The sequence below is a fragment of the Hirundo rustica genome, chromosome 22 (genome assembly GCF_015227805.2).
Source record: "Hirundo rustica isolate bHirRus1 chromosome 22, bHirRus1.pri.v3, whole genome shotgun sequence".
In the NCBI taxonomy this organism is placed as follows: Eukaryota; Metazoa; Chordata; class Aves; order Passeriformes; family Hirundinidae; genus Hirundo; species Hirundo rustica.
The window spans coordinates 1,211,483-1,238,181 of NC_053471.1; the positions used below are offsets into that span (position 1 = coordinate 1,211,483).

The window sequence follows — 26,699 nt, forward strand, 5'->3', positions numbered from 1 at the left end:
TGCATTTTTATGGGAGAAGTGTTCCTGAACCTTCAGTCCTTTCCCCATCTGCTCTGCATGCCACACTCAGAGGATGGCCAGGATCATTCTGTAACCAAATCCCTCAGCGAATGTGAACAGCAACCCCCCGAAATGGGATACACTGGGGGTGTGTATCCAGGTCTGCACTGGATAATGGCGAATCCCGAGGCAGATCCTGCTGCTCCTGGGGAAAAGGAACCAGACCCAGGGCTGCTCCAGGTGGTTGGTGGGGATTCTCCTCCTTTGTCGTGAGACCCCAGTGGGAGCACTGCACACAGCTCTGGTGTTCTCAACAAAAAAAGGACGTGAAAATGTTGGAGAGAGCAGAGGAGGCCACGGAGGTGCTCAGGGGACTGGAGCACCTGCCCTATGGAGACAGGCTGGGAGAGCTGGGAATGCTCAGCCTGGAGGGGAGGAGGTTCTGTGGAAAGCCCACAACACCTTCCAGGGTCCGAAGGAAAGCCAGAGAGAGACTCTTCATCAGGAGCTGGAGTGACAGGACAAGGGGGAATGGGTTCAAAATGAAAGAGGGGAAATTGAGGTCAGATATTGGGAAGACATTCTCCCCTGTGAGGGTGGGCAGGCCTGGCACAGGGTGCCCAGAGCAGCTGTGGCTGCCCCCGGAGCCCCGGCAGTGCCCAAGGCCGGGTTGGTTCGGAGCATCCTGAGATCATGGAAGGTGTCACTGCCACGGCAGAGCGTGGGACTGGACAATCCCTAAGTCCCCTCCCAAAGCATGCAGGGCTCTGTTGGGGCAGCGTGACCCTGCCCCACTCACAGGGTAGATGATGCTGCAGAGCCTCTCGAAGATGAACACGGGCGTCCTGTAGTCATCGAGGCTGTAGCGCTTGGCAGTCTCTATGCACACGGCCATGAACGCCTTGGTCTCTGACTCCGTGCCTGCCGAGAAAAGGAAGCTTTAGAACGGACCCTGGAGTCAATTTCAGAGATTCCACTTTAGCTCAGCACACGCAGTAAATCCTCGGTGAGGTCAGCCCCATGCTTTGGTGCTCCCTCCTCCTGCGAATCCACTCTGTGGAAGATGGAATTTATTGGGAGGGTTACCAGGAAAGCCCCTGCATGGCTGGGCTGCAGTAAAACAGCCCCATAAAAATGAGCAGGCTGAGATCCCTGGAAAATGAGAGGTGACCAGGAATGCTACTCAACTGCTCTGTGCCAACAGAAAACACGGGCACCCCCTGATTACGGCGGTCATTTAAAAAGCTCTTTGTGTGGCAGTTCTGCTTGACCACCCTGGTTGACCCCAAGGCTGGATTTATGGCACAGAGGTGGTTTTACCGGTTGTCATGTCCTCCAGCATCTCCAGCAGCATGTCTTGGGTCTCATCGATCAGTTTTGTCCTCTGCACCACCAGCTTCCTCAGGCACAGGTACCCATTGAGCACCGTGCCCACCAGCCGGCTCTTGAAGTGCCTTTTGATGGACTCCACCTCCACAAAGGAAGAGAGAAGGCCTGGAGAGACAAAGAAATTCAGGAGGTGGGCGAGAATTTAATTTCTAAATTTTGTAGCAGCAAATAAGGCACAGTATCATAAAAATGGCTTGTCCCAGCTCCCATCAGTGAGTTTAAAGCTCACTCCTGTGAACTGAGTGGTTGGAGGAAAAAAAAAACCTGGCCTGGCTTGTAAATTGTAAAACATGAAAAAGAGTTTGGCAATGAGGAAAGGGCCTGAGGAGTTTGCTGCCTGCTTGATACAAAATTCTGCACTCTATGGCGTTTTTCTGTCGCAAGCTCTTCCAAAAGTAGATAATTGCTCCTCTTGCAATACTTCTAATACCTCAGATGATGTGAAATGACTTATCAGTGACATCACCCAACTGGTCACTCCTACAATAAAGTAAAGAATCAGCAAACACGAGGATTCTTTCCCATGACACACTGAGCAACATGCTGCCTCTTGCAAGAAGCCAGCTTTATGGATTCACCCACTAAGGGCTGAAGAATGTGAAAGAGGATACAAAAAAACAATGACCTAGCTCATGAGGTATTTCCATTTCCAATAAATTTTTGTAAAAGGGTATACACCCTAGAAGGTGAAAAAAAAAAAGCTCCCACAGATTAGGGAGGTAGGAACAACAGGTAGGAATAAAGCAGCAGCATTTAGCGGTGCCAGGGACTGTACTGTGTAATAAAGTGAAACGATGAAGCTTGCCTGGTATGTTACCACAGTTCAGCTAAAAACTCTCACTGACCACAAAAAAACATACGGAAAAAATCCATTTAGAGCTTAAGTGCTAAATCGATGGCAAACGTCCAGCGCTGACAACGGCGACGCGAGGGAATGGGATCTGTCTGAAATCCTGCCACAGGCTGTCAGGGAACAATGATCAGCCAGCTCTCACCCTGCTGCAGGCCCACTGAATACCTGTGAGACTCTTCAGGGCATATCCCTGCTGCAAATCCGTGCTGAGGGTTGCTTCCTCCAAGGCGAGCAAACGAGCTATTTCCTGCAAATAATTAACAGCCTGTTAGGCCACGACCCTGCAACGCCAATAAGTGAAGTGTCCGAGGCAGGGTGCAAAGAACTCAGCATGGAAACTGAGCAAGGAAGAGAGAAAGCACAACTGCAACAGCAGGGAGGGGGAAAGGAGAGGAAAGCTGCCACAAATATCCCCCTCATTGTCTCCCTGCACCTTCCTGCTACCACTGCTTGGCTCCAGTGATGTGGAGAGTGTCACCTGCCTCTTGGGAGTGCAGCAGGGATCCCCACAGAAATCTCACACCACCCTGAACACTGCAAACTCAGCGTGCTGCTTCTCCAAAGGTTGCAATTCCCATTTCTCCAGCAATGGCAGCACACCTGATCCTTCCCTGGCCCTCAGGGCTCTCGGAGTCCGGCCTGGGAGCTGCACAACAGCTTCCAGCTCCAGCCCACTGCAGCAATATTTACAATCCCAGAGCAGTTAATTAAAGTGCTGAGGAATTCTCCAGCTGGGGCTAAAACGCCCCCAACAGCACTGAAGTGTGAACTTGAGAACCCTGGCGGGGTCAGCAACAGGGCACTGAACAAAGGGATGGAATTTCAAAAGGGGAAAAGAAAGCAAAAAAAGCCAAGCTACCAGATCATTTCCTGCACACAAATCCATACCTTAGTGATGAGGCTGCCGATGTAGGGCAGAACCCCTCTGGCTGCCAGGTAAACCTTCCAGTGGGCAGGTTTGATGAGTTTCTGATACAGGGCTAGGTACTCAGCAGCACATTCACCAGCAATGCTCAGCTCATCCAGGTAGCTGTCAAAGAGAAACACAAGCTGACAAGCCCTTCAGAGCAACAGAAGGCATTCCAGCTTCAGGACGCTGTGCAAAGGAAGAAAAAGCCTCCAGAAATCCACCCTCCCCTGTCGTCCTTGCTAACAGCATCACTGATGTTCACGACTTGCTGGCTAAACCAGTATTTGTCCCAAAAAGGAGTTGACTGTGCTATGAGCTGGGGTAAGTTGTGTCACAGCAGTTGGAAGAGAATTCACCCTATTATTCTGCTGTTGAAGAGGCAGGGGAAATGTTGGCCACAGAGCTGAACAGCTGATCCTCATTGCCAGGCAGCAAACCCCAACTCTCCCTGAATCTACACCCTCCCAGCTAATTAAGTTAAAAAAATCCAGCTCAAAGAGACCCCTGAAGTGCAGGTATACAAGGCAGAGGCGTGAGAAAAGCTGCAAGAAGGGAAGAGATTCTGATGGCAATTGGAGGCAAATGCTGGTGGAGCTGCCAGGTGTGGAATACCTGGTGAGGAGATCGAGGACCTGCTGCTTCCTGCTGGGGATGGTGGCCAGGGCCTCCACGATGGTGCAGGCAGCCTGCCTGGCAGCCTGGGTGGCAGGAGTGAACAGCACCTGGGGCACAGGCAGGAGAAGCCAGGTCAGACCGATGGGCACACACACCAACTTGTGACAGCTCACAAAAGGCACAACATCAGAGCAGCTGGGTGAGCTGGGTGAGCGTTTTCTTGTTCTCCCAATAACGCTTGGTTCTGTGACAATTCCTGCTCTGCTCGGCACCAAAGTGTTTAAAGAGTGCGTGCTGTGGGTGACCTGCTAATCCACGCACATGAGAAGCAAAGCTTCGGTCCAGGACCCTCAGAAGTGCAGCTCAGTAGGCAGGCAGGAGCGCCCTGGCAATCTAAGGCTCACAGTCTAAGAACCCACATTCCATGAAGCATTTCTAAGGGAAATAGCTGGAGCAGGCAGGAGCACCCTGGCAATCTAAGGCTCACAGTCTAAGAACCCACATTCCATGAAGCACTTCTAAGGGAAATGGCAGGAGCACCCTGGCAATGAAAGGCTCACAGTCTAAGAACCCACATTCCATGAAGCATTTCTAAAGGAAATGGCAGGAGCAGGCAGGAGCACCCTGGCAATCTAAGGCTCACAGTTTAAGAACCCACACTCCATGAAGCACTTCTAAGGGAAATGGCAGGAGCACCCTGGCAATCTAAGGCTCACAGTCTAAGAACCCACATTCCATGAAGCACTTCTAAGGGAACACAGCTGCAAACCTGACCTGGAATTAGAAGCAGTGAGTGCCAGCCTCCCCTGCACGGGAGCTGCAGCAAACCACCCTCGCTGTGTGACTGAGCCCTGCTCTGGTGCCCTCCCCACCTGTACCTGTCGCAGCCAATTGTTGTGTCCCAGCTTGAGGTCCAGAGGACAAGTCCTCTTCCCACGGCGACTCATGAACTGCTTCCACTTCCAGACGTATTTTTCTGACAAGTAGAGCTGGTGGAGCTCAGCTTTGCTGGGAGTTTTCCCGTTGGCATCTGCACCTGCAATATTGAGCAGAGCCCAAGAGAGCTGTCAGCGGTCGTGAACTGCAAACTGCCGGAGTATTTTTGTCTTATGACTGCAACTCGCCAAACTCCAGCTGGGAAGCTGAGTGCTTCCCATCTCCAGCTCCTCCATTTTCACTCCTGTGTGGAGCCACGCTCAATTCCAAGCCTCATGCAAATCCAAGAGCCTCTCTCAAGGAATTCCAGCAGCTTTCCAGCTGGCTGATATCAATTTAAATACGCATCAAGTTTCATTTTTTACGTTTTTGCCTGATTCTCTTTGGGCACAGAGCGTTTTCTGCTTAGGCTTTGAGGCACACAGCCTGGAAAGGTCAGTGGTACAACTCCAAGGGCTAAATGTGACGATGGGAGCACATGTCAAGGGGCAGAAGCCAACACAACTCCACAGAAGCACATTCCTTATTAAATCTGGGGACACTCACGCTCCTGCACAGACCTGCACCAGGCTGGGTTACCTCTGGCAGGGAGGCACTTCTTCCAAGCTTCGTAGGATGCTTTGGGGTCCCTCTTGAGCCACAGCTGAGCCTGTGCGTGGATTTCATTGCTGTAAGGCTTCACAGTGGTGAGGGCGTCCATGGGCACATCCTAACAAATGAAAAAGCTCTGTGACTCTTCAGAGAGCCACAGTCTGCTCCCTAGGAGGTGAATCACCGGGGCTGGGCCATGAAGAGGCAAATGCACAGCAGCAGGGTAATACAGTGTCTGTTAATGGTGAACTAGGAGAGATATTCCAGTTCCCACTGAAATATCAATAAACCCATCTCTGACATCCCATCTGTGATTATCAGACGGGCAGATCAAAGCAGAAAAATGCCTTCTCTCCTGCAAATCTAATCCTAAATTAAAATCAATAGCAGTCCATCAATGCATTTTAATGAGAACCGTAGCTCTGTATTTAAAAATCTGAGTCAGAAGTACTTGATTCTATCAAATTTAGGCACTTGATCCTACAAAGCTGCTGAAGGCGCCACAAGCCCGCCCCAAATTACCAAGCTGTGGCTTTGAAGTAGCTCTTTCCCCATGCCTCAGATCTGAGGGGGAAAGAGCAAACCCTGAACACCTGTGGTCAAAGTCACCAAAACCCAGTGAAAAATAGGAAGCAGACATCTGTAATTTGCAGCGTGGAAAGAGCAGAGTCACAGGGCTTGCGCTTCCCTAGGAGCAGCGACCAGGAAAAGCAAGTCCTGGCTTCCTCACAAACTAATTCCTCACTGAGATCAGCGTGTCGGGCTTCCATCAGCAAATTCTCAACGTTCTGCTCAGCCTCTGAGGCAGTACCTTGTTTTTCTTGCTGGTTGGAGCAGGTGGTTTGATGAGCTTCTGAAGGATGCGCAGGCACATGAGGGTGATGTTTTCCACAACCACCGGAGTCTTGATGTTCACTGCCATCAGGAAGAGGCTGAGAGCTGAAAGCAGACAGGGATGTTCATTATCCTGTGCGAGCTGCAGGCAGGACACAGCTCTAGGCAGCGCCTGGAATGGGTTTAGAGGTGGAAATCCTGCTGTGTTTGCTGTGTGAAGCTTTGGGCCGGGTCTGGACTCACCGCAGCGCAGCCGGAGCTCCCAGCAGCTGTCCTCCTTGGAGATGGAGTCTGTCAGCAGCAGCATCTCGTACTGCAGGCTGCTCGCCTGAAACACACAGCGCTCGAGCTCTGGGGGTGCCCCACTCCCTTCTGCCCCCTCATCTTTAATAACCTCAGGGTCAAAACACATGGAGCTAAGTGAGTTTGATCCCACGCATGCTTAGGGTGACTGCTGGAGAGGTACAAGCAAAGCCAAGGACTGCCTGAGGAAACTTCAGCATGCACCTGTACACAAAATTCTGTGCTGTACTCTGACATTTATGTCATTTCCTATCGAGACTCAATTTTTTCTTCTCACAAACAGACCATGAGAGAGAAGATGCAATGATTAGAACACACCAGCAGTGCAGAGGAGCAGAACAAAGAAACAGGGGAACACTGGAGTCTCTCACCAAGTCTGGATTTGCCCAGTGTCCCTTCAGAGCCGCAGAAACCTTCCCAATGATTAAATCATTCATTTGCTGTGTGGCCTCTGGATTGTCCCTGATGCCAGGAGGAAAAAGACAACACTGTTATGTTCTGCTTGTATTAAATGCCAAAAGCTCCTGGGATTTCAGCTCAGCTGGTAACAAACCAGCACAGGGAGCTGGAGGTCACACTGTGCTGGTTTGTGACATACCCATGGCACGGGTGGGACTGGGGGGTCTCTGAGGTCTGTCCAACCTTGGGACAGGTAACTCCCCCTGTGAGGCTTTCCTGATGCCTTTTGGGGCTTCCCAAAAACAGAGGGCAGATAAAATTAATGGCATAAAAATGATTACTGCTTTTATTTATTCCCTGAGGGGCTCTCAGGTGCATCGGGGGCAGATGAAGCCCCCAGGGGCTGCACCCAAAAATGGACCCCGGCTCTCGGGTTTCACACTTGGGTCCTTTGGCTCCATTTGCACATCGGGGGTTAACGCTCCAATGACAGCCGCAGCTGATGAAGTCATTCACCCCAAGTTCGCTGCCCCAGCTCCCTTCTGTTCCCATCCCTCGGGCCCTGAGGCAGCGAGGTGTCCTGGGTGGGCGGGAGAGGAATTGTTGTGTGTGACCCAAACGGGAGAGCAGCAGCTGAGGCTGCGTGTGCAGTTGGGAGTCACACGCCAAAGAACCGCGGGAGCGCAAAACCACGGAAAACACAAAAGATAAAATCCTAGGGCATCGCAGGGAGCTCGGCAAAACCTCCCTGGAACCCGGCCCGGAGCGGGGAGCGATCCTTGTGTTCCCCCCGTTCTCCACAGGGATGGAGTCCTGGATGGGCGGGAGAGGAATTGTTGTGTGTGACCCAAACGGGAGGAGTTTGGAGTCACACGCCAAAGAACCGCGGGAGCGCAAAAACACGGAAAACACAAAAGATCGAACCCCGAGGCATCGGCTCTACCCAGAATGGCTCCCTGCACTCTCTCCTCAAACCTTCCCCGAGTGAGAGTGTTTGAAACCGGCAGAATTTTAACCCCGCACCCAAAACCGCTTGTCCTTCACCCACCATGGGGCACGAATATCAGCCGAAGAACCGCGGGAGCGCAAAAACACGGCAAACACAAAAGCGAAAACCCCAGGGCGTCGCTCCCGAGGAGCAGCAGCTCTCACCTGGTCAGGAGGCACATGAGCTGCCGCACCTCCTCGCGCATGGCGGCCGCGCCGCGCCGCAGGTTGTAGTCAAAGAGCTCCCGGATGAGGCCCTGGGCCACCAGGATGTGCCGGATGGCGCCGTTGGTGGCCAGGGCCCGCAGCAGGGTGATGCAGTGCTCGGTGACGGCCGAGGCGCAGCCGTAGCACTTGGTGGAGGAGGTGTGGCCGCAGCCCAGCACGGACAGGGCGCGGTACTGGCTGGCGGTGAAGGTGGGCAGCGCCGAGCTGCGAGAGGACTTGGTGGCCGCCTCGCGCTGCTGCAGGTCGTACTCCAGCAGCTCCTTCCGGGAGGCGAACACTTTCTGGGAACGGAAAGGAGGGACTGTGAGCCGGAGCAGCACGCCGGTGCCAGGCACGGGTTATTTCAACCGCGGGTTTCAAGGAGAAATGTTGTTAACCGAGTGTTTTCAAGCTGGAAATCCTTCAGGGCAACGGCAGACTTGGGAAATCCACGAGGAATATCAGCCTAAATCCCAGTTATCCTCCCTGCCGTTTAACGCTGGAAATGTGACCAATCCACAGTATTAATTGCTATTAATACCGGCAGAGTAATTTATTCTTTATAGAAAGAGCTAAATGTATTTAATATGCTTAAATATCACAGCCAAAAGGACAGTCACGATGTAGCAGGTTTTCCAGTGTTTCCGTGACTTGTTGAACGCAAATAATTACGTTTAATTTATAAAACGCTTCTGTAGGTCACCTTTTAGACCGGTGTGTTTTCAAACACTTGAGTACATGCAAAAATTCAATTCTCTTTAATTAACCATCTGTTCAGTCTCCTGCTCTTCACGATGAAGCTGCTGATAAAACCAGCTTCACGAGCTAGCTGAAATTTTAGTAATTAATACACAGCTTTCAGAAATTATTATTATTATTTCCCTGAAAATCTGCAGCTGATCACCTGTTGTTAATGATACCATTAAATGAAGAACGGCAACATTTTGGGTTTTTTTCCTATCAAGACCTGACCCCGATCCAAACCAAAGCACATCGTACCTGGATGATTTTGGACAGTTCATCAAAGGAGTTCTTGCAGTCCCCACAGTACTCCTGGGCTAACTGCAGGATGTACCTGTTGACGCTGGCTGAGGTGGAACTGATCCCTCCACTGCTGCCCGACTCATCCTGGAACGGGGGAAAGCCAAGAGGAATCACAAACGGAGGCTCCACACCAAAACAACAACGGTGTGCGCCGCCTGCAGGGCTGTGACACGGCACCTGGCCCCCCTCACCTGGGGTTTTTCAGGGGCTGCCTCGTTCACCTTGCACAGGAGGTTCTCCAGCTGCGGGCGGTGGCCCATCAGCTGGTGGTACACCCTGTCAGCCTTGTCCAGCAGACTGTTGATGTTGGTCACCGCCTGCAAGGGAAAAGGAAAGGAAACTCTGATTCCATATTCAGAGATATAATCACCAAGCTCCACGTTTTCTCTTTGGTTTTCTGTTGGGGGGAGCGAGGGAAATCATGAAATGGGGACCCTGCAGCCTGGTTCTGCCCTGAGAAACACCCACTACCGAGCACAGCCTGGGACAGTACACCGAGCATGCTGATCCTCTGGGACAGGACAGAGTGTGCAGCCCCTCATGAGGGACGGGAAGCCAGCAGAAGAACCCAAATCCATCCCCCTCTACAGCAAGGCAAAGAGATGCAGTCAGTTCATATGTGAGGCACTCAATGATTCCTCAGAAGTATCACTTGTGTGCTGGAAAAAGACACGAACCCTGAAAGCATCAGTCAGTGAGGAGCCTTGATGGAGCACTGATTTTAACAGGGGCTGGACTCCTGCTGTCCCCACAGGAGGGGCTGGACTCCTGCTGTCCCCACAGGAGGGGATGGAGCCCTGCTGTCCCCACAGGAGGGGACGGAGCCCTGCTGTCCCCACAGGAGGGGATGGAGCCCTGCCGTCCCCACAGGAGGGGACAGAGCCCTGCTGTCCCCACAGGAGGGGACGGAGCCCTGCTGTCCCCACAGGAGGGGACGGAGCCCTGCTGTCCCCACAGGAGGGGATGGAGCCCTGCTGTCCCCACAGGAGGGGATGGAGCCCTGCTGTCCCCACAGGGGGGGACAGAGCCCTGCTGTCCCCACAGGAGAGGATGGAGCCCTGCTGTCCCCACAGGAGGGGACGGAGCCCTGCTGTCCCCACAGGAGGGGACAGAGCCCTGCTGTCCCACAGGAGGGGACAGAGCCCTGCTGTCCCACAGGAGGGGACAGAGCCCTGCTGTCCCACAGGAGGGGACAGAGCCCTGCTGTCCCACAGGAGGGGACAGAGCCCTGCTGTCCCACAGGAGGGGACAGAGCCCTGCTGTCCCACAGGAGGGGACAGAGCCCTGCTGTCCCACAGGAGGGGACAGAGCCCTGCTGTCCCCACAGGAGGGGACAGAGCCCTGCTGTCCCACAGGAGGGGACAGAGCCCTGCTGTCCCCACAGGAGGGGACAGAGCCCTGCTGTCCCCACAGGAGGGGACAGAGCCCTGCTGTCCCCACAGGAGGGGATGGAGCCCTGCTGTCCCCACAGGAGGGGATGGAGCCCTGCTGTCCCCACAGGGGGGGACGGAGCCCTGCTGTCCCCACAGGAGGGGATGGAGCCCTGCTGTCCCACAGGAGGGGACAGAGCCCTGCTGTCCCCACAGGAGGGGACAGAGCCCTGCTGTCCCCACAGGAGGGGATGGAGCCCTGCTGTCCCACAGGAGGGGACAGAGCCCTGCTGTCCCCACAGGAGGGGACGGAGCCCTGCTGTCCCCACAGGAGGGGACAGAGCCCTGCTGTCCCCACAGGAGGGGATGGAGCCCTGCTGTCCCCACAGGAGGGGACGGAGCCCTGCTGTCCCCACAGGAGGGGACGGAGCCCTGCTGTCCCCACAGGAGGGGACGGAGCCCTGCTGTCCCCACAGGAGGGGATGGAGCCCTGCTGTCCCACAGGAGGGGACAGAGCCCTGCTGTCCCCACCAGGCCCCAGAGCCCCAGGAAGTCCTGCCTGGCCCCGCTGCCAGCCTCACCTTCTTGCGATCCTCCTCGTTCTCGATGGGGTCCACGGCGCAGCAGGGCTTGGCGTACAGCATGAAGTCGAAGCGGGCGTATTTACAGAAGCCACAGGCGTTGCACAGGAAGGGATCCTTCTCATCGTAATTGATGGACCTGAAAGGAAAGGCAGCAGCTCAAAACCCGCAGCTCAAGGCAGCTGAGGCAATGGAACAAACTGGATGGACTCAGGTGAAAGAGGTGGGTGACTCTTTAAAAGTCTTGGTGACCAGACTGCCCTGGGGAAGGGAAATATTGAGAATCAAAACCTATGGGTAAGGCAACAAACAGAAGTCCTTACAGCAGTGCCACGTTCTGGCTGGGAACAGCAGGAACAGAAATTGTTCCTAACAACTCTACTTTAATGGTGGTTAATTCCCAGTAGAAATTCAGGCTGGGGCACTGTGTCCTTTAGGAGAACACAGAGAAAGGAACTGTACTGGGTTGTAGGGTGTGGGCTTTGCAGTGGGGCTGACTGCAGCACTTCTTACCCCACTGCAGACCAGGGCAGCAGACAGAACTGATTCATAGCTCCCACAACTCCAGGAGGGATGTGGAAACCTTTCCACACACCAGCTACCACCAACCCCTCAAATCCCACGAGAATTAAAGAGGAATAAGGGACAACAATAAGGGGAAAGTGATATCAGATAAGGGGACAAAAGAGGAGGATTTCTAAGGCTGTAGTGGAAATGCCAATAGCACACAGTAAATTACCCCTGAGCCTGCTCTGAACGAGGAGAGCACAACAAAAGCCATGAATAGAACTGTCTGTCCAGCCCCAGCCAGGGATCCTGGGGGAAGCCCTGCAATCCCACAGCTCAACTCCAGCCTGGGAAGGCCAAAAACAACCTGCTCCAGGGAATTCTGTGCTGTGAACTTTGAGGGCTCCATGTGAAACTCGTACTTTGAGGGCTCCATGTGAAACTCCAGCTCGCTGAGTACTGTGCTCCTAGGCTCCCTTTGTTAGCCTGCATTATATTAAATCCCTGTAAGCCTGTTTTATACTTCCCCACTAATTTGATTGTGTGCTTGTATTAACCAGAATGGGGGATTTACATGGCAGGGGGCGTGGGGCACCCGGGAGGGCTCGGGGGACACAGTGACACCACACACCTGCACCTGTGACACTGCTGCATGATCTGGGGACCCTGGGGACACAGTGACACCTGCACCTGTGACACTGCTGCACGATCTGGGGACCCTGGGGACACAGTGACACCTGCACTTGTGACACTGCTGCATGATCTGGGGACACAGTGACACCACACACCTGCACCTCTGACACTGCTGCACGATCTGGGGACACAGTGACACCACACACCTGCAACTGTGGCACTGCTGCATGATCTGGGGACCCTGGGGACACAGTGACACCTGCACCTGTGACACTGCTGCATGATCTGGGGACACAGTGACACAGTGACACCTGCACCTGTGACACTGCTGCATGATCTGGGGACACAGTGACACCTGCACCTGTGACACTGCTGCATGATCTGGGGACACAGTGACACCTGCACCTGTGACACTGCTGCACGATATGGGGACCCTGGGGACACAGCGACACCACACAGCTGCACCTGTGGCACTGCTGCATGACCTGGGGACACAGCGACACCACACACCTGCACGCTACAGTGACACTCAGTGACTCTGGGGACAGCCTGACTTGCACTTGTGGCACTGGTAGATGTTCTGGGGACACACACAGTGACTCTGGGGACACACACAATGACTCTGGTGACACACTCAGTGACAGTCAGTGACACCCAGTGACTCTGGGGATACACACAGTGACACTCAGTGACACACAGTGACTCTGGGGACACACACAGTGACTCTAGGCACACACACAGTGACACCTGACCTGCACTTGTGGCACTGGTAGATGTTCTGGGGACACACACAGTGACACTCAGTGACACACAGTGACTCTGGGGACACACACAGTGACTCTGGGCACACACAGTGACTCTGGGGGGACACCCAGTGACACCCAGTGACACCTGACCTGCACTTGTGGCACTGGTAGACGTTCTCGCCGCAGTTGCCGCACACGCCGGGGTTGGCGGGCACCGAGGCGCTGCAGCGCGGGCACTGCAGGGTCTCGGTGGACGCCTGGTAGTTCTCGTAGAAGTCGGCGAACTCGATCATCAGGTTGGAGGCCACGATGGGCAGGGGCAGATCGATCTTCACCTCCGTCTGCCCCGGCGTCAGCTGCACCTTCTTGGCCTTGTGCCAGCGCGCCGGCCTGGAGGAGCGGAGCGAAGGGGAAGGAAGGGATAAAAGGGAAGGAAGGGATAAAAGGGAAGGAAGGGAGGAAAAGGGAAGGGAGGAAAAGGGAAGGAAGGGAGGAAAAGGGAAGGAAGGGAGGAAAAGGGAAGGAAGGGAGGAAAAGGGAAGGAAGGGAGGAAAAGGGAAGGAAGGGAGGAAAAGGGAAGGAAGGGAGGAAAAGGGAAGGAAGGGAGGAAAAGGGAAGGAAGGGAGGAAAAGGGAAGGAAGGGAGGAAAAGGGAAGGAAGGGAGGAAAAGGGAAGGAAGGGAGGAAAAGGGAAGGAAGGGAGGAAAGGGAAGGAAGGGAAGAAAAGGGAAGGAAGGGATAAAAGGGAAGGAAGGGATAAAAGGGAAGGAAGGGAAGAAAAGGGAAGGAAGGGATAAAAGGGAAGGAAGGGATAAAAGGGAAGGAAGGGAAGAAAAGGGAAGGAAGGGATAAAAGGGAAGGAAGGGAGGAAAAGGGAAGGAAGGGAGGAAAAGGGAAGGAAGGGAGGAAAAGGGAAGGAAGGGAAGAAAAGGGAAGGAAGGGAGGAAAAGGGAAGGAAGGGATAAAAGGGAAGGAAGGGATAAAAGGGAAGGAAGGGAAGAAAAGGGAAGGAAGGGATAAAAGGGAAGGAAGGGATAAAAGGGAAGGAAGGGAAGAAAAGGGAAGGAAGGGATAAAAGGGAAGGAAGGGAGGAAAAGGGAAGGAAGGGAGGAAAAGGGAAGGAAGGGATAAAAGGGAAGGAAGGGAAGAAAAGGGAAGGAAGGGAAGAAAAGGGAAGGAAGGGAGGAAAAGGGAAGGAAGGGATAAAAGGGAAGGAAGGGATAAAAGGGAAGGAAGGGAAGAAAAGGGAAGGAAGGGATAAAAGGGAAGGAAGGGATAAAAGGGAAAGAAGGGAGGAAAAGGGAAGGAAGGGAAGAAAAGGGAAGGAAGGGAGGAAAAGGGAAGGAAGGGAGGAAAAGGAAACGAAGGGATAAAAGGAAAGGAAGGTTTTCCAGAGGGAAGTTCCCTCCCCGCCCACGTGCGAGGAGAAGCCAAATGCAACCGTCTCGGCTCCAAATCTCCTTTAACTGGGATGAATGGAGAGCAGTTCTAGGATTCGTTTCCTTAGCTTCTGTATTGACATGATATGTAGCCAGAAATACATTTTAAGCCTTTATCCTCTTCATAGAGAGAGACTGTTTGGGATTAAAGAGCTGTTGATGCCTCATGGAAAAACTTTAATTCTACAGACATTTTCTAGGGATTTTCACCTCCATTTTTTTATTAGTAAGGACATTTGCATGAAAACAGGATATTTATTTCTTAAAGATCTCATCTGCTCCCACTGCTTATTCTCAACCTGAAGTCAGAATCCTCTCTTTGTGACATCATAATCCCCTCCACAGCAGCCACTTGTGATGTCACAGAGGATTAAGACTTCAAATAAGCAATAAGCGGCGGGCACAGATTAATCCCTAAGCCAGAGAGATCTGATTCTGGTGAGAACATCTCAAGAAGTAAGAAGGGGAAGCACATAAGCAGGACTGGCTCCAGACTGAGCAGTGTGTTGAAAAGGAGCCATTTCTGGTAGGTAAAGCAGAGCTGAGAGTGACACCATCCAACTCCTAATTTTAATTCTACTCCGTGGCTTTCAAACAAACAATGTTAATGCTTTCAGCATTCCTGGACATGCTGCAAAGTCCAAATCCCTTTTGGAGTCCAACCACCCATGAAGTGCTCTCGGTATTATTACTGGTTCCCACACAATTAAGTCAGGTGCTTAAAAGCGAGCCCGGACAAAGTTAGAATGCACAAATTTTATAGACACTCTTCAAGCTTCAGAGGAAATCTGGACCTTTGCTTCAACAATTGTAGGGGATTTAGAACAATCCCACCCAATGTGGGCTGAGAGTGATGAGTAACAGTCTAAGGAGGAACCTCAGGGGAAAACAAGAAGCCAAGGGAACGAATCGAATTCAGAGACTGCGCACAAAACTCCATGAACGTACTTGTTCTTCAGCTCCACGATGGCCTGCACCGTCCTGTTGTTGTAGTAGAGGTTGATGGTTCTCACCATCTTGGTCCGTTTCAGGTCTCCAATCTTCACTGTCACCTTGCTGATGGTGTGGCTGCCAATGAGCTTCACCACCTGCTGCGTGGTCGTGTAGCGCGTGTCCACTTTGATGGACGAGAGCTTGATGTACTGGGGACACAAACCAAGGACACACACATGGGCTGGCTGAGGGCATCCCAAAACCCCAGGGACACAGGAAATCACACCTGGGAAGGGTTGGGATCCCTCATGTACTGGGGACACAAACCAAGGACACACATGGGCTGGCTCAGGGCATCCCAAAACCCCAGGGACACACACATGGTCTGTCTGAGGGCATCCCAAAACCCCAGGGACACAGGAAACCACACCTGGAAAGGGTTGGGATCCCTCATGTACTGGGGACACAAACCAAGGACACAGCCTGGCTGAGGGCATCCCAAAACCCCAGGGACACACACATGGGCTGGCTGAGGGCATCCCAAAACCCCAGGGACACAGGAAAACACATCTGGAATGCCTGGGATCCCTGATGTACTGGGGACACAAACCAAGGACACACACATGGGCTGGCTGAGGGCATCCCAAAACCCCAGGGACACACACATGGCCTGGCTGAGGGCATCCCAAAACCCCAGGGACACAGGAAATCACACCTGGAAAGGGTGGGGATCCCTCATGTACTGGGGACACAAACCAAGGACACACACACAGCCTATCTGAGGGCATCCCAAAACCCCAGGGACACAGGAAATCACATCTGGAATGCCTGGGATCCCTGATGTACTGGGGACACAAACCAGGGACACACACATGGGCTGGCTGAGGGCATCCCAAAACCCCAGGGACACACACATGGTCTGTCTGAGGGCATCCCAAACCCCAGGGACACAGAAAAACACACCTGGAACGCCTGGGATCCCTGATGTACTGGGGACACAAACCAGGGACACAGCCTGGCTGAGGGCATCCCAAAACCCCAGGGACACAGGAAATCACACCTGGAAAGGGTTGGGATCCCTGAAGTACTGGGGACACAAACCAAGGACACACACAGCCTGGCTGAGGGCATCCCAAAACCCCAGGGACACAGGAAATCACACCTGGAAAGGGTTGGGATCCCTGATGTACTGGGGACACAAACCAAGGACACACACAGCCTGGCTGAGGGCATCCCAAACCCCAGGGACACAGGAAAACACATCTGGAATGCCTGGGATCCCTGAAGTACTGGGGACACAAACCAAGGACACACACATGGCCTGGCTCAGGGCATCCCAAAACTCCAAGGACACACACATGGCCTGTCTGAGGGCATCCCAAAACCTCAGGGACACAAGAAAACACACCTGGAAAGGGTTGGGATCCCTCATGTACTGGGGACACAAACCAAGGACACACACATGGCCTGGCTGAGGGCATCCCAAAACCCCAGGGACACAAGAAAACACACCTGGAAAGGGTTGGGATTCCCACCACTAGAAAGGATTTTATAACAGTTACTGCTGGTGCCATGCAGAGCAGCTGGAGCTGTGCTAGGGGAGGCTCAGGCTGGTTCTTCCCCCAGAGGGAACTGCCCAAGCTCCCCAGGGAATGGAAACCACCCCCAGGGATGCCCAGGGTGGGATTGTTGGGATGTCCTGTGCAGAGCCAGGGGTTGGATTTGATCCTTGTGTGCCCATTCCAACTCAGGATACTCCAAGACTGTGTGATTGTGTGATTCCAGGGTTACTTACACAGAAGGGCACCTCGGGGTTGTTGCAGACGAGGCAAGGATCACTCTCCAGGTAGTAGCCATCGAATTCCACGAGCCCAGACAACGTGCTGGAAATGAGGGAACAACACTGACACACAAACCTGGGCCTTTGCTGCTTTAAACCCAGGCTGTTCAACCAGAATCACTTGAATTTCCCCCAGTCCCAGCGTGTCACACAACTGTTACAATGGAAATCACACTGGAATTAACAGGTTTTAACTAAGCAGCATTTCTCCTGTTAATTACCAACGGCCAAGGTAGGACCAAGAACACAACACTTAAAACTGCAAATCTCTGCTCTCCAGCTGGGCTCAGGACTTTGTAACATTTACTGACAGCAAGAGCAGAAGAGCTCAAGCCAAGCTCTGCTGGTAGGGCACAAGGTCAGGTTTATGTGGCAGAAAGGATCCTGCTCTTCCCCAAGGCCAGCGGGGCCCATCCCATCAGCAGAGCCGTGTATTCATCCCCCAGGGATGCAGCTCAGCTGGAAAACCCCTCAGTGACACGGATCAGAGGCAGGAGTCACTCACTTGTAGATGTTGGAGTTGGGGTGGTTGGTGAGAATGTGGTTTTGGGTCCGGAGGATCTCCACGGCTTTTTGGGAATATTCCTTCAGCTGAAATAAGACCAGGAAAAGTCTTCAGAAGAGCGCTTTTGTAGCTCACAGACACAGATATCCCTCATCTTGTGGTGCTCCAGGTCCCCCCGAGGAGGCACACACCACGGCCCCAGGAATTTATGTGTTTAAATCATTACCCAGCACTGTAATCAATCCTAAAATTGGAGATTCACACAGGAATTGCTGTTTGTCAGTCAATCCCTGCAAACGCCCGCCAAGATCTGTACAGCGTTCCCCACTCTTTCAACATCCTCATGCAAGTATCAAAGGGTCTAAATTATTTGTTACCAATCCCACTGATCCCCTAAAAGAGGCCACACCACTTCCTTGATCCAAAAATCATGGTTACAAAAGATTTCCAGTAGTTGCAATATCAAAAATCTATGAACTGGAGCTGCCAGATCCACAAAAGCCTCGTGTTTTTCTGGATAAATAAAAAACTCACCAGCACAATTTCACCCTCAAAGCAGCAAAACAAAAACCCCACACTTCCAAATGTTTTAAAGATCCTACTTTTTTTAACATTAAAGCTCTAGGAACACGAAAAATTTGCACCAGAAGCTCTTCTGACAGAAAATCTGTCCCAGCTGTATCATAGATGAGCACCTGGGACGCTGCACCTCCCTTGTGGAACGTCACTGTACCTTTTTCTCGGTCTGCTGTGTTTTCAGGGAGAAGTACCCCAGCAGATCTACAAACTGGGCAGCCTTTCTTCCATAGGCTGGGAGCTCTGGCCAGATGGACCACATGAGATCCAGCAGCAGCTCCTGCTGGGACTTGTTGGAGTTCCTGTTGAGTGCATTACAGACAGTCAGCGTCCTGGAGATGGCACAGATCTTGTGCAGAAGGAGAACATAAAGCTCCAGTCCACCAAACTGGGGAACAACCTTCCTGCAGAGTTCACAGAGCTGAATCCCACCAGCCCTTGAAGCCAGTTGTTTTCCAGCACTCCAAAACAGAAGCAGCTGTCCTGAAACAACTGAACAGAGCTCTGAAGGAGCTCCAGCCCCGTGAAGTGTTCCTTTCCCCACACAACTCCCAACTTTTCACAGCACGAGCCTGGATCTGCCTCAGAAATTCACTTTGCCCACAAACACCTGCTCCTGGCCATGACAGGAGTCAGATTTTGCGGACAGAAATAAAATGCTGCTTGCAGATAACAACTGAGATTGATCACGGGTAAGTCACAACTTCCACCTGCAAACCAGCGAGGGGCAATTCCATCCTGGAGGCTCCAGCATCCCTCAGAGAGAGGCTCTGGCACCCAGCCAGCCCCCAGGCTCACCTGTAGATGTGCAGGGCCAGGCAGTGGGCCTGCCACCTCACTGAGGAGGAGTTGGATTCCAGCAGGAAGCAGCGCAGGAACTGGATGAGGGTCTCCTTGTCAGCAAACTTGTTCAGTTGGTTCACCAGGGCCGTACACAGCTGGTCCTCCTGACTGCCTGAACCCTCACCTAGGGACACAGGGGAGGTTTTAGGGAGAGGATAAATGCAGCACAGGCAGGCCACTCTCCTGTTTCAAAGAGTCAGGATAATGGGGACAAATTGTGATGTTTCAGGTAACAGGGAAGTTTAAAATTTTCAAAAATGTAAGCCAGTACTCCTAACAGGAAAAAAACTGCAGGAAAAGTTGCCAGTGAGGACGTGAGAAATGTGCTACACATCCTGATAAAAAGGATTGACCACGAGGCAATTGAAAAGACTCACAGAGAACCATCTGATGGTGAAAGCCAAAGCGGCTCCTTGAAGAAAAGCCAAGAGAGAATTTATGCCTGTGACTTTTACAGGGAAGCTTAATTACTTTCCCAGGACTCTGGATGTTCATTAAGCCTCAGCCCTGGCTCCAGCAGAGCTTCCAAGGCAGCCAGAGGAAACAAGTCTGAACAGAATCACTGCAGAGCAGAGCTAACTGGGTGTGCATCCCCAGGATTTGTTTTAATCCTCGTGAGCATTTCAGCCTCCTACAACCCAGGACAGGCAAGTTAAGTAGAAGCTGCTTCATCACCAGATTAGGTAACACCATCAGACAACTCCAAACCCACTCGAGGCAATAAACACAGTGGGTTTGGGATGTGCTCAGCACGTGATTTCAGCCCAGCTCTCAGGACACACTGCTTCACCGTGGCCCGTTTACACATGGGAGAACTGCTCCTCTCTGCTGATCCTGCCTGTGGCTGCCCTCGCCATGAGCCATGAGCCCTTTCCCAGCTGGATTTATCATCCAGTTCTCTCTACACACAGTAAGAAAGGCTGGGAGGAGCAGACTCGCTCCCTAACACCACAGGGCAGGGCCCAGCTGCCCCTCACCCTCTCGCTCCTTCTCCTTTTCCTCCTTCTTGCTCTTTTTGGTGGAGGATTTGCTCTGCGCTGCCGCCTGCCCGGAGCCTGATGCTGCAGGAGCAGAGGTGGAAGAGGTGCTGGAAGCTCCAGAGGATGCAGCCACAGACAGCACTTTGCTGCCACACAGAGCACAAGACAACAGCTGCAGGAGGACTGGGGACACTCCTTCATCTACCAGGAAGCTGACTTGGAGCAGGAAATAGAGAACCGCTGTGGAGGGAAGGAGAAAACGTTTGAATCACACAGTAATGGAATATTCAGAGTTGGAAAAGGCCCACAGGGATTGAATCCAACCCAAGCCCTGCATGGACACCCCAACAATCCCACCCTGGGCGTCCCTGGGAGGGGTTTCCAAACACTCCTGGAGCTCTGGCAGCCTCGGGGCCGTGCCCATTCCCTGGCGAGCCTGGGCAGTGCCAGCACCCTTTCCCTGATCTCCAACCTAACCCTGCCTTGACACAGCTCCATGCCACTAAAGCCTGAATTTAAAAAAGAAAAAAAAAACAACAAAACCCCACCTAAACCAAAAGCCAAACAAGAACCAAACTCCCAGCACTGTCCTGACCCTGCCCCACAGAAGCTCAGTGCTGGGGTACACTAGGTGCAGTGGCTCATCCCAAATTACTCTCTGGGACAATGGCAGCACAAGCACAGATCTCCTGTTCCCCTAAGCTATCCATTACACTGCTCTTTAGCCACGAGCCAGATGCAATTAGGGCACTGGGATAATTAGTACTGGGAACAGTTCAGTCCTAAAACCCTCAGCTGTGTCTCCCCTTTTCTACTGAGTTTCCCTGCCCGAGCCACCTTAACCCCAACCACGACCCCAGCGCTCCCACAAACCCCACAGAGACAGCGCTCACAGTCATCCTTGATGCAGAATTTCTGCCAGTTCACCGTTCTCTGCGTGGCAATCTCCGCACAAGCCTTCAAATGTTCCATCTGCGGGCACAGAGGGGCCGGGATGGCATCGGCGCTGCTGTCACCACGGCGCCGCTCCCAGGCCCTTTCCCTGCTCCAAGGCCCTTTCCCCGCTCCCAGGCCCTTTTCCTGCTCCTTTCCCTGCTCCCAGGCCCTTTCCCTGCTCCTCTCCCCCCTCCGAGGCCCTTTCCCCACTCCTTTCCCTGCTCCGAGGCCCTTTCCCTGTCCCGAGGCCCTTTCCCTGCTCCAAGGCCCTTTCCCCGCTCCTTTCCCTGCTCCTTTCCCCGCTCCCAGGCCCTTGCCCCGCTCCTTTCCCCACTCCCACGCCCTTGCCCCGCTCCTTTCCCCACTCCAAGGCCCTTTCCCCGCTCCCAGGCCCTTTCCCTGCTCCTTTCCCTGCTCCCAGGCCCTTGCCCCGCTCCGTGCCCCGCTCCTTTCCCCGCTCCTTTCCCCGCTCCCAGGCCCTTGCCCCGCTCCTTTCCCCACTCCCAGGCCCTTGCCCCGCTCCTTTCCCCACTCCCAGGCCCTTTCCCCGCTCCTTTCCCCGCTCCCAGGCCTTTTCCCCGCTCCTTTCCCCACTCCCAGGCCTTTTCCCTGCTCCTTTCCCCACTCCCAGGCCTTTTCCCCACTCCTAGGCCCTTGCCCCGCTCCTTTCCCCACTCCCAGGCCCTTGCCCCGCTCCTTTCCCCGCTCCTTTCCCCGCTCCTTTCCCCGCTCCCAGGCCCTTGCCCCGCTCCGTGCCCTACCAGGGAGATGAGGGTGTCGTACTGCAGGGCAGAGCCCGAGCTGGCCGTCACCACGCCGGCCCTGAGGAAGATGCCCTGCTCCTCCAGCAGCTTCTTGATGCCCCGCACGTGCGAGTCCAGGGTGTGCAGGTCCCGCAGCTGCCGGTACTTGTCCTTGGAGCCGCAGATGAAGAGCAGCAGCTTGCGCACCTGGCGGCGCACGAACGGCGTCTGCTGGATCATCAGGTACTGCGAAGAGAGAAGCCAGGGCAGCGTTGAGCTCACGGCAAATATGAGGGGTTTCTTCCAAAAAAAACAAAAGGGGATGGGAGGTTGTGTTCACTCAGGTTTAAGGTGCTGTAAGTCCCAGGAAGAAGAAACTCTGCACCGCTTGCTGGAAAGCATCCCCTGTCATCTCCAGCCTCAAACAAACACCTACCCAAGGCTAATTAAGAAAGCCTAACTCATGCTTGTGTAAAAGTGAGATAACTTGTTACATAAAGTAGGAAGCAAACCGAGAAGACAAACTCCAAATATCTTTTTTAAGGCCCAAGTACCTACAGCTGAGCACGATGTTACATTTTTCCATCTCACAGCAGGCTTTTCTCTCTAAGCTTTGTGGCAGCAACCACTGAGTTCCAAGAAATAACAGCAACCTCATTTTCCATGTGTATTTTCCTACAGATTCCTGTTCAACAGGAACACGCAAAGCCAAGAGTTCACCTTCTTTCAAGGAGATTAAAAATACAAGATGGAGCCGAGATCAGCTCTGCCAAAGCCCATCCCTCCCAGGAAAGAAACCATTATTGGAGTTCTCTCGTGGAAATCCGCAGGTGCATCATGTTCCTGCTTACCTCAGACAGAAAGTAGAACCAGGAGTGATCAAAGATGGGCGGGGGGATGCGGGAGTTTGTGTCTGCAATCTTCTTGATCTGGTAGGGCAGGCGCAGCACCATCTCTGTCAGGAGCTGAGTGTAGGCCTCAAAAACATCTGCAGCATGACCCTGGCAGCAAGAGAAATCCCTCAGGCTCTGAGCACTCCCAGGGTGGTGTCACGATGAATGACAGGGTGCTTCTGCTGATTTTTTAAAAACAAGGGGTTTGTGCCCCTTTGCAGCCCGAAGAACGTTCCCAAATGATGAATAAAACCCTGCACAAGGCCTTGAACCGGATGGCAGCTGTGAGGATGCACTAAGCCAGTCTGGACTGATAAAGCAGCCCAACTCAGGAGCTTTCAGCTTTCGAGACATTCTCACATCTAATCACAGCACCTGAACAAACTCCAAACCATGGCACAGCGGCACCACAGCGGTGCAACAAGCCTGGGAATTACTGTGGCCAATTCCTTCCACTTCCCTGGCACACTGAGTTCAGGAATTCTGCCTGCCAAGCACAGGGAGTCACGGGCTGGAGCAGCTTCCCTCCAGGATGATTAACAATTCCTGCAGGAACAGCGAAGCAGCTGCACAGAACTCCCGGGTTAGGAGGGATGCAGCGAGCTGGGCTGCCCTGTCACAACTCTGAGCACTCCCAGGTAGAACTTTGTGCCAGAAGCTGGATTTTGGTTGCTCCCCTGAGGCCAAACTCCTTGTGCAGGGCTGCTTTCCCAGCTCTGTGCAGCCTCCTTTCAGCGCTCAGCCCCCAGCACGGGGCAGGACTCACCTTCACGTACTGGCGGAGGAAAAAGGGGCTCATGTCCGGGGGAGAGGAGGTGGTGTGAGGCTTCAGGAGCTGGCTGGTGGCCACGGGCTCCTCGTCGTTCTGCTGGCTCTTCCAGTACTCCAGCAGGGACTTGAGCACGTGCAGACAGTAATCAACAGCACCAGAGCTCAGCAAGGCAGCTGCAGTGGCACTGGAGATCAGGGAGGAAGCCTGGAACAGAGGGAAGGAGCTGGATCAGGAACACACCTGGGAAGCTGCAGGGGGGAGAGCTGGGGCAGCCCTGAGCACCTGCTGACAGCGTGGGCACGGAAGCAGGTTTGGACGAAACTCTGCAGGCGGCTTTTAAGTTTGGGGTTTGTTTGAGGTTGAGGTTTTTTGGGGGTTTTTTTTTTGTGTGTTTATGAAAAGCAACTCAAATATTTACAGAGACTCTTTTGAACAAGTGCTTAGTAAAGGAAAACAAATAAAATCTCCTCTTAAGTCTAATCTCCCCTCGACACATGTGCCAGAGGCCACTCTGCTGTGGATTAGACGACTAGGGCTTTTTTCCTTAGACGACTAGGGCTTTTTTCCTTTCCTTTTTTCCCCCCTTTCCCTTTTTTTTTTTTTTTTTTTTTTTTAAGTTGGGATTTCTATTTGTTTATCTGGGATTTGGCCAGCTGGATGTGAATTCTGGTAGAGAAAGAGTCCATGTTGCAGCTGCCGCTCACAGGCTCTGCTCCACCCAGGTATTGCTCCACCTGCATTCTGCAAGACGAGGAGCTTTGATTTCTGTGGGAAGCTCAAGTGAGTAACAAAGGCTGGAGAAAAAGCCACTGTAAATAAAACTATTAAAGCAGCCCTGTAAATCCAAACAAACCCCACAGCTCATAAGCTCATTAAAATTTGATGCAGTTCAGACTAAATTTTTTAACCTCTATGCTTTTTTATTAATCTCCTTCCCACCACACATACTGCTTTTTTATGCCTTATTACTGCACCTTTTAGCAACAAATATCTAAGGAATCCTCTTAGCGACTTTTACGTTGACACAGCAGCATATTGCTTTCCAATAATCACATTACAAATCCTCTTTAACCCCTTCAGCACCCGTGAGATGCGAGGGAGGAATCTGCCAGACTGTTTTAAGTAACATCATTAATGTGCTGCCCTGAGCTCAGCCTGGAACTGTGCATGAAACAAGAGCATCCAGTTGTCTTTACACGGCTGCTTCCTCCAGTCCCAGTCTCAAAACTCTTCTTCCACAAGAGTTCAGTAACGTTACAGGTTCCCTCCAAGTTTTTCCAAAGCCCTGTCAAGGATTTTTCAGTTTTACACCTGTTATTTCAGTCAGCAGCTTTTCGATCGTCTTTGGTGAGCGAAAGCCCCGCGAGCACATCACGGAATCCCAAAATGGTTTGGGTCGGAAGGGACCTTAAAGTTCATCCCATTCCACCCCCTGCCATGGCAGGGACACCTTCCACTGTCCCACACTGCTCCAAGCCCTGTCCAGCCTGGCCTTGGACACCTCCAGGGATCCAGGGGCAGCCACGGCTTCTCCAGCCTCAGAGGGAAGAACTTCTTCCCAATATCCGATATAAATTTCCCCTCTTTCAGTCTGACCCATTCCCCCCTGTCCTGTCACTCCAGCTCCTGATGAAGAGTCTCTCTCTGGCTTCCCTGGGTCCCCTTCAGAGCCTGGGGGGTGTTGTGGGGTCTCCAGGCTGAGCATTCCCAGCTCTCCCAGCCTGTCTCCGTAGGGGAGGTGCTCCAGTCCCCTGAGCACCTCCGTGGCCTCCTCTGCGCTTGCTCCAACAATTCCCTATGTTCCCATGCTGAGAACACCACAACTGTGTGCAGCGTGGTCTTGTGAGAGCTGAGCAGAGGGGGAGAAACCCCTCCCCTGACAAAGCAATTTGGAGAACGTACCTCACAAATGGAAGTCTTGGATCCTGACTTGGTTCTGGACATGAAGACGCTGAGCAGCCTCATCACCACCAAGTGCACCTCGTTCACAGGGGAGCGCTCGTTCTTCTTGGACACGTCCTGCAAGAGAAAACACATGCTGCTTGTTCAATCCCAGAGCTGAGCAGTGCCTCAAGCCCCTCAAGTTCAGTGCTCTGATCCTCAGGAAGCATTTCTAATTTAAGCTCAAGCAATAAGACTAAAAAAGAAGCACAAATGCCTCAACAGAAGGGTGGGCAGCGGCCTGGCTGCCAGAGAAGAGTCCCACACAAATGAAAAGCTACGTATGTCAATCATGCCTTTACTGATCATGGCTCTTCTCAGAGTTTAATTCCAGCAAAACAAATTTTCATGCTCACTTGTGGATGCCCAGACCCAAGGAACTGTGGGAGTTCCACTCATGTCATTTTCTACCTTACATGAAAGGAGGCAAGAGGAACAATCTGCCTGAACACATCCACACACCAATGTTTCTGTGACTCCCAAGCATTTAATTCATCCGTGGAAAGAAGCCCTGGGTAGAAGGAGCAGATTCAGAGCACGAGCCCACACTGCACTTTACCTTTTTGTCCATGCCCAGCTCTGCAATCAGCTGGGACAGAAGGTTATCCAAAGCTCCCTTGTCTTTCTCATCATCTCCATCTAGGTCTGTTGTGAGCATGAGAATAACCTGGGAAGAGCAGTCAGAGAGAATTATTAGAGGGCAGGTCCCACATTTTCAACATAACCATTTCTCTTTCACAAAACAGTACAGATTTTATCTTGATTTATCTTTGTCCTTTCCCAAATCCAGCCTGTGCCTCACATCCTAATATCAATGTTCAGCATAAACCCACGAGACCTTCCCAAACACACTGGAGCTCAAGGATCGGAGCCCTCAGGCTTCTCAGTCAGCTGTAAAGTCACACTGACAAAGGGCACAAATCCAGCAAAAACCTGTGGGTAAGGAATGCTGTGCAACAGCTGGACTCGCACTGTGCCTGGGCAGGAAGGAGAGAAGCAGGTGCAAATAGAAAGCAGTGACTGAAGCAGCGCTTGATTTGGGCTTAACCCCGAGCCCTCCGCGCTCACCTGCATGTAGGGGATGGCCCGCACGCCCCCGACGTTCCTCAGCTGGGGTAAATTCTGCAGCAGCCTCTCCAGCAGCATCAGCCGGACCATGTGCAGCCTGGGGATTGAGAGGCAGGAGTCACACAGAGCCCAGAACGCACCACACCCAGCGGGGTCTGCAAGAGAGCACCGCGAGCTGCCCCAGCGCCCGACGGCATCACATCCTCCCAGGGAGGACAGGACTCGCCCAGAATTCACAGGGGAGCGATGCCAAAGATGCAGAGCACCTCTGACAACGGAGCCACACTGCCCAGGCCTGCAAACATCCTGCAAATCAGCTCCTCACT

At 52.9% G+C, this 26,699-nt stretch overlaps 1 protein-coding gene across 2 annotated transcripts in view; it reads right to left on the minus strand.

Moving 5' to 3' along the window:
- Positions 1-26,699, minus strand: part of UBR4 (ubiquitin protein ligase E3 component n-recognin 4) — a 92,161-nt gene that overhangs the window by 22,795 nt on the left and 42,667 nt on the right. For both annotated transcript variants that reach the window (XM_040084719.2, XM_058423343.1), the window contains 28 exons: positions 26,374-26,470; positions 25,865-25,972; positions 25,267-25,383; positions 23,359-23,568; positions 22,551-22,700; positions 21,718-21,945; positions 20,914-20,992; positions 20,018-20,260; positions 18,996-19,164; positions 18,355-18,499; positions 17,622-17,707; positions 17,072-17,159; positions 15,292-15,485; positions 13,056-13,295; positions 11,020-11,158; positions 9,260-9,385; positions 9,024-9,152; positions 7,983-8,326; positions 6,803-6,893; positions 6,372-6,456; positions 6,106-6,233; positions 5,283-5,412; positions 4,646-4,803; positions 3,765-3,874; positions 3,131-3,272; positions 2,408-2,489; positions 1,321-1,494; positions 800-921 (listed from right to left, as the gene is read on the minus strand). In XM_040084719.2, coding sequence (XP_039940653.1) covers positions 800-921; positions 1,321-1,494; positions 2,408-2,489; positions 3,131-3,272; positions 3,765-3,874; positions 4,646-4,803; positions 5,283-5,412; positions 6,106-6,233; positions 6,372-6,456; positions 6,803-6,893; positions 7,983-8,326; positions 9,024-9,152; positions 9,260-9,385; positions 11,020-11,158; positions 13,056-13,295; positions 15,292-15,485; positions 17,072-17,159; positions 17,622-17,707; positions 18,355-18,499; positions 18,996-19,164; positions 20,018-20,260; positions 20,914-20,992; positions 21,718-21,945; positions 22,551-22,700; positions 23,359-23,568; positions 25,267-25,383; positions 25,865-25,972; positions 26,374-26,470 — 4,114 coding nt within the window. The remainder of the gene's footprint in view (positions 1-799; positions 922-1,320; positions 1,495-2,407; positions 2,490-3,130; positions 3,273-3,764; positions 3,875-4,645; positions 4,804-5,282; positions 5,413-6,105; positions 6,234-6,371; positions 6,457-6,802; positions 6,894-7,982; positions 8,327-9,023; positions 9,153-9,259; positions 9,386-11,019; positions 11,159-13,055; positions 13,296-15,291; positions 15,486-17,071; positions 17,160-17,621; positions 17,708-18,354; positions 18,500-18,995; positions 19,165-20,017; positions 20,261-20,913; positions 20,993-21,717; positions 21,946-22,550; positions 22,701-23,358; positions 23,569-25,266; positions 25,384-25,864; positions 25,973-26,373; positions 26,471-26,699) is intronic.